The following is a 12,848-nucleotide window of genomic DNA, read 5'->3' as shown; positions in this document are numbered from 1 at the left end:
CGATTGAAGCATTGTCGAAGTAGAGGCTAAACTACGCAATGTTGTCAGAGACAAATCGCTTAATCCATGATAGAACAAGGTTGTTGCAGCGAATCAACAGATCGTGACGTTGGGTTTTATGAAGGTATCGTCGATAAAATGGGTTTTGTTCTTGGAGATAAAAGCTACCTTCATGGATCTAGCCCAAGAAAGATAGTTTACGCTATCGAGCGGCGAGGAAACAAGGATAAGGGTTGAGTTTTCATTCAGATGATTGTAGTATGGTTTGGATGGATTTGTTGCAAAATCAAGGTAATTTTGATCTACCATGAGCGATTATAGGAAGGAAAGGTTTGAAATCTAGAAAGAAACACAGATTAGGGTTTTGGCGATGAGAAGAATCGGTGAAAAAAGATGAAATTTGTTAGGAAAAATCTGGGATTCTAAATGAAAATAGAGATTTGTGAAAGAAAGAGGCGATTTTTGTGAAAAATTGGTGGCGCTAATGAAGTTCATAGAAGAGGTGTTCTTGAGAGGAAGATGAATTTGAGAGAGAACAATGGAATTTGAAAAGGAAAAATTGAAGAGGGGAGAGACAAAACACGTGATAGTAAGAGAAAAGAAATGGCAAAAGAGAGGATAGTAACCAGAGATAATTGATATCTATGATAGCATATCAAAGTGCAAGTACCATCACAATATTGAAAAAGAAAAAAATCTTATTATTATTTCAAAAGGGGATTAACACCCTCAGTATAGATACAGCAATGCAAATAACAGTCTAACGGCTATAATTAAGTGTACATATGTAACACATTTCTCAATTATCCATATCAACAAATCATTTACATATTCCCAACTTCAACAAATGCTTTACTTGGTAGTGCCATCTTTCAACCAAAACAGCCTTTGGTTCAACTATTTAAAACTATGTCCTTTTTTTTTTTTTTTTAATTCACCACAAGTCATTGATAATCCAATAAAATTCCGCTCCTCACATTATATTATAGACAATAAAAAGTAAAATAAAATAAAAGTATATTACTGAGTTTTGTACAAGAAAAATTTACACAAGAAGCTAGACAATTACAAAAACAGTCATGAAAATAATCAATCACAATTTATTTTGTTTTCTAATTTAAAAAAAAAAAAGGTAAAAAGTCTAAGTGGATTCTCAGTCCAGGCATACACAGATCCTAGAGCTAATGTCAGATCCTCCTTTTGATTGTAAATACCAGTAATATTGTTGAAAGAAGAAATCAAAAGATGACACTGATAGAGAATTCAATAAAGACCCCAAAACTAACACGGCGACATCGATAATAATTTGAATAAATAAATAAATAAATTAAACATGATCACACCGGTTGGTGCAGGTGTCCGACATCGATACGGACAAGACCTTTTTTCAGAGGTGTCAGTACTAATAAGAAATAGGATATGAATTCCAGGATATAGAAGAATGTGAACAACTAGAGTCAACTAGGAAATTTTGATAATCTTTTCCTTTGCAATTCTGCACATAGGCATCCAGTAGCAGTCTTGTTGGCGTTCATCATCATTGACTTTCATATGCCTTGCAAAAATGCATTCGGCAGAATACTTGCACATTGTATGAAATAATTTACTGGCTAACTACTGAGTGTACATTACAACCAATTACTTTGACTGAGCCCTGTTGAAATCCACAATTATAGATCAAAGTTGATTGGATATTGTACACTTAACCCTTTCAGTAACATTCTCACCATTGTATGTTGCAAAGATCAAATATTTTAGACAGAAAAGAAAATTATTCTAATGATTTTGCAATGACTGGAAGAGGTTTAAACAGTTTCATTGGTTAAGTGGCTGTATTCTCATCTGTCGCCTGTTTGGCATTAACTCTGCGCACATGCTAACGCCCAGGAGTTGGCCTGTTGGTGAAAGCTTGTGTGACCTGATAGTGTGCTCATCTCAGGGATTCAGATTCGAAATCCGCTAGGTGGCAACGATCTCTGTGTTGGGCTGGGCCATACAGAGCTTCACTCTGCCTTTAAATAGGCACCCTGCTAGTGGACGGTGGAATTGATCCCCTTAAATTACTCAGTCTCAAGTAATCCAACATATTTTCGGCATCAGCAATGTAGCCTACTCCAACATTCACTGATGGTTTTTCGAACTTTCGTAGGTTTGCAGAGCTGTTGAACAGCTAAGGCCCAAGTAGAAGGTTTAGGCAGCAAAAATTTCTTAAGCATGACTTCTATAATATTGGAAGCACCAACTGTTCTCTGTCGCTTAACTAATCGGACTACAAGCTCGTCTAGAAACTCTCTCCCATCTTGAGGTGGGTCCATATTGTCTCTTAAAGTTTTTAAGAAAATCTCACAAGTAATAAAATCAGGATCACAGCCTTGATCTAACATAGTATTTAGAACATCAATAGCACGGGAGACGCTATTCGTTGTGCAAAAAGCATTCAGGAGTATGTTGTATGTAACCACGTCCGGTTGTAACTTTGGCACGTGACAAAGCATCTGATGGAAAAGTTTCACCCCTTGTTCTAATAACTGAGCATTACAAAAGCCATGAATCATTGAACTATAAGCCACAACATCTAATTTGATTCCTCTACTCAACATTTGCTTCCACACCATTAAGGCCTCCTTAAGCCTTCCATTCTTGCACAATCCATTGATAAGTATACTGTAACAAACTTCGTGATGATTACAATTATCATCTGTCATCTCTTTCCAAACAAGAATAGCTTTATGACTATCACCTGTTTCAAAATAACCCCACATCAAGGAGCTATAAGTGAAAGAATTGGGAATGTGACCTTTATTCTTCATCTCTAATAGAAACTCTTTCGCTTCATCTGGCTTCCCTTCTCGACAAAGACCGTCAATAAGAGCACTATACACTATTGTATTCGGTTCACATCCTTTTTCAACCATCTCCTTCCACAATTGCATTCCACGCTCACATTTCCCCTCCTTGAACAATCCACTAATAAGAGACGAGTAAATAAACTCGTTCCCGCGGTGACCTTTCTCTTCCAACGAAACCAACACACGCACCCCATCTAAAGCTCTACCATGCTTAACAAACCCATCAATGAGTGTTCCAAAAGTAACATCATTAGGAACACATTTATTCGACACCATTCGATTCAAGAGACTCACCGCCTTCTCCAACTTCCCTTTCAGACACAAGCCATGAACAAGTGAATTATACGTCACTTCATTCGGAACACAACCCTTAAGAAACATATTATCGACTAGCTTGGACGCACGCGCCAAATCACCGTTCTTACACAACGCACTGATCAAAACATTAAACGCAACAGGGTTAGGAAATGTACCTTCAATCTGCATCTCATCCAACAACGAAACTGCCTCATCAATTCTACCAACATTACACAAACCATGCATCAATGTAGAGTATGTATAAGTATCAGGAACACAATTCCTAACACTAATCCCTCGAAAAACCTCAACAGCTTGATCAACCAACTCAAGTCTACACAAAGCCTTAATCACCAAGTTAAAAGTAAGTCCATTCGGATGAACATGATTAAAATTCTTGGAATCAATAACATGAGAATAAAACTCCAAAGCACGGTTAAAATGACCCTCTTGAATAACAACATTGAGAACAGAATTGAAAGATTTAACAGTTTGCTTACAGTGAAACTCAACAGGCATTCTGTGAAATAAGTCCAAAGCTTTTTCAGGTAAATGTGCTTTTCCATAAGCCTTGAACATGATGATGAAATTTTTCTCGATAAAGACTCTATTTTCACGCTTCATTCGATGAAGGAGTTGTTCCAAGGATTGAAAATCGAAGGTGGAAGATAGATTTTCGATGAGGGAATAGAAAGATAAATCGCCCAATTTGTAAGAACCCCATTTGTGGGAAGTGGTTGATTTGAAGATTTGAGGTGAAACTGGAGGAGGGTGAGGAAAGTTGGAGCAAGAGGAAGAGTAAGAGAGAAGGGTTTGGGTTTGGGTTAATTGAAGTGTGTGTTTGAGAAGGGTTTTGGGAAATTTTGAGCATTTTGGCATGGCATGAATCAAACGAGGTTTGGTTTGGTTGAGGAAGTGGTTTGTGTTTGAAATTTGTAGTACAACGTTTGTTGTGGTGATGTCTTCTCTCAAGTCACACGGATTCAACAGTCCCAAAAGGTTATTTTTAAAAATAAAAGATATCTCACTCTAAATTTAGACCTAATACTCACTCTTGCCAAACATTTATATTCATCTCTCAATATTTGGGTAATGTCACCCTAAATTATCCTTAACATTTATATCCATCCACTCTTAATAATCATGGAACTAAATAGGATATAAAAATGATACTTAAGGTTACTTTTCTTTATAATATTATTTCTCGTGCGCTTTAGATATCTAGGAATGCGTTTTAATATTATTTGATGATAATATGTTTTATTTTTATTTTTCTAACGAGTAAAATACTCATGCGAAATTCCCATTGCGATATCGCATTTGTTAATTTTAATTATTATTTTTTAGATATTAAATATTAACAAAATTATAAATATAGAGTAATAAAATGCATCAACCGTCCTGCATTGATCCAAACAGATATATTTTAAAATAATAATTCGTGACTTATCTCTCACCAAAAAGAATGTGTATTTAAACAAATGATAGTATATCTTTTAACAAACATAATTTATGACTTCAACGTCGAACTTCAACCGTGCAGCAATAAGGTCATCGCTTATTTTTCCATCCTACAAAAACATGAAAAAATATATCATAATGGATCCAATATCCAAAATACAAAATTCACAATCAAAGATACATTAATAAAAGATGGAGAATAAAATTGTAGAATAAAAAAAAAAAAAAAAGTCATTTACCAACTTAACATAGTGCTTGAAAAATCTCCTTGAACACAACACTGGTTCTAGTCAAGCATGATACATTCTCTTTGTTGTGTATTAAGATTTTCAAACCATTTTTACTCTTAACTCTTTTGTAACATACAATTGGCCACGACTAAAAACAGGAATAAGCAAATATAATCCTACACTATCAAATGATTGACCGTGAGATTTATTGATTGTCATTGTATATGAGACAATGATCGGGAATTGTCTCCTAATCAACTTGAATGGCCATGATGATTCAGAAGGTGACAGACATTTGGGGAATGTAAATCATGTTATCTATGTTCTTTTCAGATATAATTTTGGCATCAATGACGTGATTTACCAACCTTGTCACGATTAATTTTGTTCCAATGCATAATCCTTAGTCCTGGTCCAAATTTCTCATCAGCGTACTGGGGGTTTCAACTTTCAGTTTGATCCTGTGATTTGGTAGTCCGGATACTCTTCCATTTTATCAATTTTAGTTTGATCATGTGATTTGGTAGTCGTAATGGGGGTTCCAAAAAATTTGGAGTTAGAACTTCATAAACTTCACTATAATTGACTTCTATTTTATTAATTGAATTGGAACTCAGATACTCTTTCTCTTCTCCTTCAAAATGTTATAAAATCAAACCATCAAAATGTTAGTGACAACATTTGATATAAAGAATTGTTATATGCATAAATTAATGTAACTTAACATTTTTTTACCTAGAATCAGGTATAATACACCATGATTGATTTTGTCCACTACTTTAATGGTTGAAGTAAGAATAGCTTTACATTGTAAGAGTTCTTCACTTTCGTAATTTTCTAACAGATGGGGATATGTGCTCTCAATAATTGTACTTATAGAATCTTCAAAATTTGATATTAATAACTCTTAAGGAACTTCGATATCTACCAAACCATCGTTTGGTTCACAAATCTTATCATCCCCGCATTTTAAATCTATTTTGAGAATTCGGCTAACTCTGAAGAACTTGTATTCTCTTAACCTTCTTGAAGTTTCATATTTTTTATTAGAGTTAAAACCTGACAATAGTTCCATACATAAGATGAGCTAAGTGAAGCATGAACTATATCGAAGTGACCTCTTCTTGGAACAACAGGAAGAATTTGTCTAAAATCTCCTCCAAAAACAACTACTTTGCCATAAAAAATGGTATCCTCAAGATCCTAACAGCTCATGACATCTTTAAGAGATTTATCCAAAGCCTCAAAGCAATTTTTATCAAACATAGGTGTTTCGTACTATATTATCAAATCAATTCCTACCAATAACTGTGAATGTTCACTGTCTTTCTCAATGTTGCAAATAGAGTTGTCAAGTGTTGGCACAAGTATTTTGAACTTTGAGTGTGTTGTTATTCCACCTGACAATAATAACGAAGTTATACCACTCGTTAGAATAATTTTTTTCTGTGAATGCAATGCACTTGATAGAGTTTTCCACATGAAAGTTTTACCAGTCACTCCATAACCATGTAAAAAAACACTTATCATCTTCGATTGTTCATAGCTTGCATAATTTTATCAAAAATTGAATGTTATTCATCTATCAATTAAAATGTAAAGATTATCATTAAAAAATCTTGCAATGTCTTAGTAACATAACTTAGACATATGATTGTTTTGCTAGTAACTTAATTACCTGTAAGTGAACAAAATAAATCATAAAATTTGCATCGTTTGATATCAACATTATAATTGCGCTCTTCACAAATCAGCTCGTTGCCAATGTGTCTCGTGACATATGAGTTTAGATACAACATACCTTTAAATCCCTTCAAACTTCTACGATTTTTTTGCAATAGATTCTCAATTTCAATAAGAGTTAAATTTCTTATCTCTTCCTCGGTCAATTGTAACTCTACGAAATTATAAATCAAAATGAACTTAATTTATAATCCAATCATTATAGTAATCAGATTGAAAATAGACGTGTTATGCATCATAAAAAAGGTTAGTTGGATATGTATAATAAAATATCCTTAAAATATCACCAAAACATGAATAGGAAGTGGGTATTATTCAAGTACATGTAGAAAAATATATTTATATTTTCTACGGGCTAAGAAAGAAAAGACGATATAGTCTAACTCAAAGCTCCATTATAAATCAAACTAAACCTAATTTAAAGACCAATCGTTATAGCATTCAGATTGAAAACAAATGTGTTAGGTATCTGTCGCGGCGGGAAAATTCTGAGTGTAAGCTATTGATTAACTTAACTCGATTGAAATAGAATCGCCACCGATTTTTTATTTATTCCAAAAGGAAAAGGGAGAAATATCGAGAAAACCCTAAAGAAAACTAGGTACGGAAGTCAGTTACGCAAGGGGAAGGTATTAGCACCCCTCACGTCAGTAGTACTCTACGGTATCCACATAAGTTTGTTTGTTCTAAGGGTGTCTAAGTCTACAGCTTAAAAGCTAAGGAGGAATGCAATGTGTAACACCCCGATAAAACAAGATAATTATTTAATTTAAGTTAATAATATATTTATTAATTTAATTAAATAATTGGAATTATTATTATTGGGTTATTATTTTATTGGAATAAAAGTTGGAATTTAGAAAAGGTCTCATTTAGTAAAAAGGTTTATTTTTCACGTGAAAAGGAAAAAGGGGCAGAAAAGTGGAAAAAAGGGCAAAGAGAACCAGAGGACAAGGGTTGAAGAGAGGAAGAGCTTGAAGCTTAAAGATTCGCCGGATTAACTCAGGTAAGGGGGGTTTATCGTCGATTAATGGGTATTATGGGATAACATGTAGTGGGTAGTGATAGACCATTGATTTGACTCTATTCGGAATGATGCATGATGAAATTGTGAACTTTTGTATGAACGAAATTGGATTGTGATTGAGAGAAATTCGTAGGAATTAGATGTAAAAATGTTAGAATTGGTGAAATTGAATAGGGTATGATTCGTGTTGGATGATATGAACGATTACTGTGAAAAATTGGATTGTAGGAGGTTGGAATTGGTAGATCTCGTAGCAGAGAAGACCATAGCAGATCTGGGAAATCTGGTTTCTGGTCATACGCGTATGGCACTAGGCAATACGCGTATGAGATAGTCTGGTACGCGTATGGCACTAGGCAATACGCGTATGGATGAGGAAGATGATGTTTTGAACGTGGTTTGGTCTCTGTTGGTACGCGTATGGGGAAGTGGTACGCGTAGCATACGCGTATGAGATAGGTGGTACGCGTATGGAATTGGCTGAGAATTGGGCCATACGCGTATGGGACTAGGCAATACGCGTATGGGCAGGATTGTGATTTTTCTGTGCTGTTGTTGTGCAGTTTTTGGTTGTTCAGCTGAGTAATGTAAATTAGCTGACGTATGATAGAGTAGGGATCATTTCCTGTTGTTTTGAGTAGTATAGGTATTAGTAGAGTGTGCTAATGCTGTGATTGATTATGTGGTATGACATGATATGATTATGTGGTGAATATGTTGATGATGTATGATGATATGCATAATGTTGTGAATGTATCTATCATGTTTGAAATTATGAATGGACTGTTTATGGCTTAGAGTGTGAGCATATGTCCATTGTGGATGATTGTTGATGTTTGCATGACTAAGTGATTTAGCTTGCATATTGTGGCCTTTATGGTGGTAGCTAATTCCCATGGTGAGGAATTAGTGAGTTAGTATTGTGGATCGTTGTTGATGTTTGCATGCTAGGTGATTAGCGTGCATATCATAGCCCTTGGGGTGGTAGCTAATTCCCATGGTGAGGAATTAGTGAGTGAGTCACTAGGTCTCAAATGAGTGGGACTAGTGAGCTTGGTAGCCGTATCTGGATTTGATCGGTGAGGTTGAACTATATGTTCACGAATAGTCGGTACCGCATGCATGGAGTCTCATTGCATAATGTATGTATGTATGACGTATAATATGAATGGATGTATTCCAATATTATACGTGTGTTTTATGGTTGTGTTGAGTTTGAGTATGATGATGATGATGATTATGAGTTGATATTGCCGTTGCTGAATATTGAGATCTGATTAGGGTGGTGATATGTGTTAAATTACTTAGCATTACATGATATTTTATAATGCTTATTACATCGATTGAGGAACTCACCCTTACAACTATGTTTCAGGTAACGAGCAATGATTGAGTAGGAGCTAGTGCTTGGAGTCTAGTGTAGTTCCTTAGTGGGTCATGCTCTGATAGATGTAACATCGGGATGGGATGTTTTTAATTGTCTTATTGTTGGTTGTTGAACCATTTTACATGTAATGTGTTACATGTTTTACAATGATTGATGAGATTTCTATCCGCTGCGTATTATGCAAAGGCTTATGTTTTGAATTAATAAAAGAGCATGACAGTTATTTTGGTGAAATGTGTGAAGTGATTGTGTGACACCCTTAATTGCATATCTACTCTGATATATATAATTGTTGTTTTCATTAAATATTTGGGGTATTTTAGAAGGGTGTTACACAATGCATCATAGAAGGTTAATTTATTTACAAAGAAAAAAAAAGTTTTTATTAATGTGCCCGACGTGGTTGTGAGCCTTTGTGCCTACGTACCCCCTTAGTGAGGGATCAGGGCATTCGTAGTTCACCTTAAAAAGTTGGTTTGTTTGTGTTTTTTAGGCGGATAATGTTACATTCACACTCTAGCTTTTTACCGCCCGACCTTAGGGACTTACACATCGCATTGCACGGAGTGGAAATAACACATCCTTTGTTAAGAAGAAGGTTTGCAAAAGAAAAAAGGGTCAAGAGGCCAAAAAGAGTTTGATTTGGTTTGTATTTTTGTTGTAGATAGTGATGAGTTAATCCCAATGTAGGGACACTCTTCCTTCTCCACTTTTATGAAAAAGATTTGAGAATTGGTCCACAATAAAAGGCTATGAATAAGAGAAATAATGGTAAACGGAATGTACCACCTCATTACCCTCCTATTACTTAAGTCTCATAACATGTGAACCAACTTGTTATAGCTTAGTGTTTTGAATTTGATTAAGAAAAAGAAGGTATAATGCAAAATAAAGAAGAAAAGGCTAAGGGGAGACTACACAAAGCCCTAACGTTATCATGCAATAGTGGCCCTAAAGTTGAGGATAGGGGAGACTAAGCAAAACCCTAATGTTAGTATGCATGGATAGAATCCTAAGATCTAATGACTTATATTGCACAAGATGAAGTCAAATCCTAAGGGAGCATGGCAAACAAATAATAAAGAAGTAAACAAGGATAAACAACATACATACTAAGATCAAACAACAAAACAAACTCACGGAGAGGATGCATAAGATCGCCACAAGATGTAATGCACACGAAGCAATACTCAAGTAATCTATGCAAAACAAAACAAACTAATGTATGATCAAATATCCATGTGACAAGGAAATGACAAGCCAAAAGTCATCAACATATCACAAAGGATTCCAAATGATCAAAGCACTAAGGCTAAAGCACAAAACAAACACAATTCACACAAGTGAGAGATATCATCGCATAAAGGAATCATATATCAAAGGTCAAACAAGGAAGGTATGATCACTAAAGGATCAAAACAAACAATAGAAGGTGGTAGATAAGACATACCAATAGGTATCAATCATTGAACATCATTCAAGAAATGAAATAGTCCTCAAGATACAAAACTAGCTAGCGAAAACATCAAACAAAGCTCAAAGGAAGCAAACTTGTAATGCAAGCAAGAAGGAAGGACAAAGATGAAAGTAATGAAATATTCACATACACATGAAAACATACTTCAAATATAGATCCTTAACCCTAAAGGTCTCACCATCAAAGAGGAAAGAAAATAAAGTGGGAGGAGGAGAAATGTTGCTTCCCAAAAGTCATCAAAGTGGACTTGTAATTGAATGCAAGCCATAGAATCATAGAAGCTATACCTTAAAGGTAAAACGACTTTAGAAGTCAGTAGCAAACACACAAGATTCAATTCAATATGGATCAAAGGTATTTGGCAAAGGAACGCATCAAAACAATCTCCTAACCTTGATCACATATGAATGAAAATAAAGCAACAAAGACAATCATAGCAAACACAAGTTAAGGATCTTAAATGAATCAACCAAATTGATCTTAAGTCCCTAAATATGTCATGAGAATAAGATACAGAAATGAGAATCATCTCCTTAATGGTCTGCATCAATGCATTCCATGTATCTCACAAAAACCACAAATAAGCGTAAGAAAGAAACACAACCAAAGAGAAAGATCAAGGTGATCAAATAAAGTCAAATGCCTCCCAAGTCTTTTATAATACTATCCTTGAGCTTATAATTCTTCTAAGCATCAATGGAGTCAAGGTCAAAGCAAAAGTTGGCTCAAAAGATCAAAAGGGTAGGAAACTAGGGTTTACAAACCACACAAACTTATATGCTTAAGGTAAAAACCAAACGATCAACTTAAAATTTCCAACAATTGAAAATAAGTTGACATACCAACTAAGCATACAAATGATCATAACATACCCAAAACTAAGCCTTAAATTATGTCCACAAGCTTCAAAATGAACTTGGGTTAAATTACACTATGCAAAAGAGATGCTCATGATAAAAAAACCAAAGAAAATAAAAAAATAGGATATAAAATCCAAACAAAATATTTACAGGAGCTCAAACCTCTAACAAGTCATAGGCATATCCTTGCTCAAGTCAAAAGACCAAGGAAGCACCAAAACAAAAAGAAAAGTTGAAACTAGCTCACAAACTAGTCTAAAATAACCTTTGAACAAAATAAATTTGAACAAGGCACAAAAACAGAAAGCAGAAAATCTAAAAAAATAACAAACATCAACTTAACATCTTACGAAAGCTAGAAAATATTTTTGTGAATTTTTATGACCAATGGAAGTGAAGGAATTACATTGAAACTTCATGTAGAAGCCATACAACCTCAAGAATCCATTTAAATCTTGTCCGATTTTTAAAACAAAGCAAAACTAAAAATAAATTTAGTCCAAAACCATCAAAATTCCAGGAAACTCAGAGTATTATGAAAATATTTTTTTTGGGATTTTTAGGGTTCATAAATTGGCCATAAATAATTAAATTCATAAGTTATATAAAAGAAATAACAAAATAAACACATTTTAGAAATTAAAATACCAAAAATAGCAAACTAAATGTAAAATTAAAATAAAAATCATAAATAAAAAATAGATACAAATACCTTTCAGCACATATTTTCTATATATTTTTTTGATAATTAAAAACATTTTTAATAAAATAAACAAGTAATAGAAAATATAAGAAAATAAATGACTAAAAATAAAGTTGGTCAAACATGTCCACATGGTATTCCGTGCCAAGCCAATCAAAACAAATCCAATCATTGGGTGCTAGAGGACAAAAATCAAGGCAAGCCAACCACAACACGCCACATGGCCATGCAAAAGCAAAAAAGTTTCAAATTCTTCACCAAAATCGTGTTTCACGATTTTTCACCAGGGGGACTTCCAATCCATTTTTCTCCTTTGTTTCTTGATGAAATAAAAAGTTGTAAACACCAAAGTTGTAAATCTCAGAGAGATCTATAACTTTGATTTTGAAAGTTTTTCAAAAGGATGAAAGATGAGAGAGAAGTTGGCTAAAAAACACTTTTTCACTTGAAATCATGTTTCACGAATTCCAACCAGGCAACTTCACTTTCATTTTTCTCCTTCGTTTCTTAACGAAATCAAACGTTGTAAACACCAAAGTTGTAGATCTCAGAGAGATCTACAACTTTGGTTTAGAAATTGTTTCAAAATGATGAAAGATGAGAGAGAAATTTGAGCGAGAAGTTGGCTAAAAATCATTTTTCATCAAATAACTTCCAATCCAAAAATCAGAAAATCAAGCAAGAATCAATGGAAAGTTTCAACATGAAAAATGTTCTAAACAACATCAAGAACACATACAATAATTTCCAGATCTTTAATGCCATGGTTAGGGTTTTGCAAGCTTACCAAGTGGAGAAAGAGTCCACTGCCCTC

At 34.3% G+C, this 12,848-nt stretch overlaps 1 protein-coding gene across 1 annotated transcript; it reads right to left on the bottom strand.

The window, feature by feature from the left end:
• Nucleotides 1-770: 770 nt before the first annotated feature.
• Nucleotides 771-4,184, bottom strand: LOC127138130 (pentatricopeptide repeat-containing protein At4g20090). The gene has a single exon (XM_051064530.1). The coding sequence runs from the start codon at nucleotides 4,023-4,025 to the stop codon at nucleotides 2,097-2,099; it is 1,929 nt and encodes a 642-aa protein (XP_050920487.1). The 5' UTR covers nucleotides 4,026-4,184; the 3' UTR covers nucleotides 771-2,096.
• Nucleotides 4,185-12,848: the final 8,664 nt, after the last annotated feature.

This window comes from Lathyrus oleraceus, chromosome 1 (genome assembly GCF_024323335.1).
Source record: "Lathyrus oleraceus cultivar Zhongwan6 chromosome 1, CAAS_Psat_ZW6_1.0, whole genome shotgun sequence".
Lineage (NCBI taxonomy): Eukaryota > Viridiplantae > Streptophyta > Magnoliopsida > Fabales > Fabaceae > Lathyrus > Lathyrus oleraceus.
This window is presented reverse-complemented; position numbering and strand designations above follow the sequence as displayed.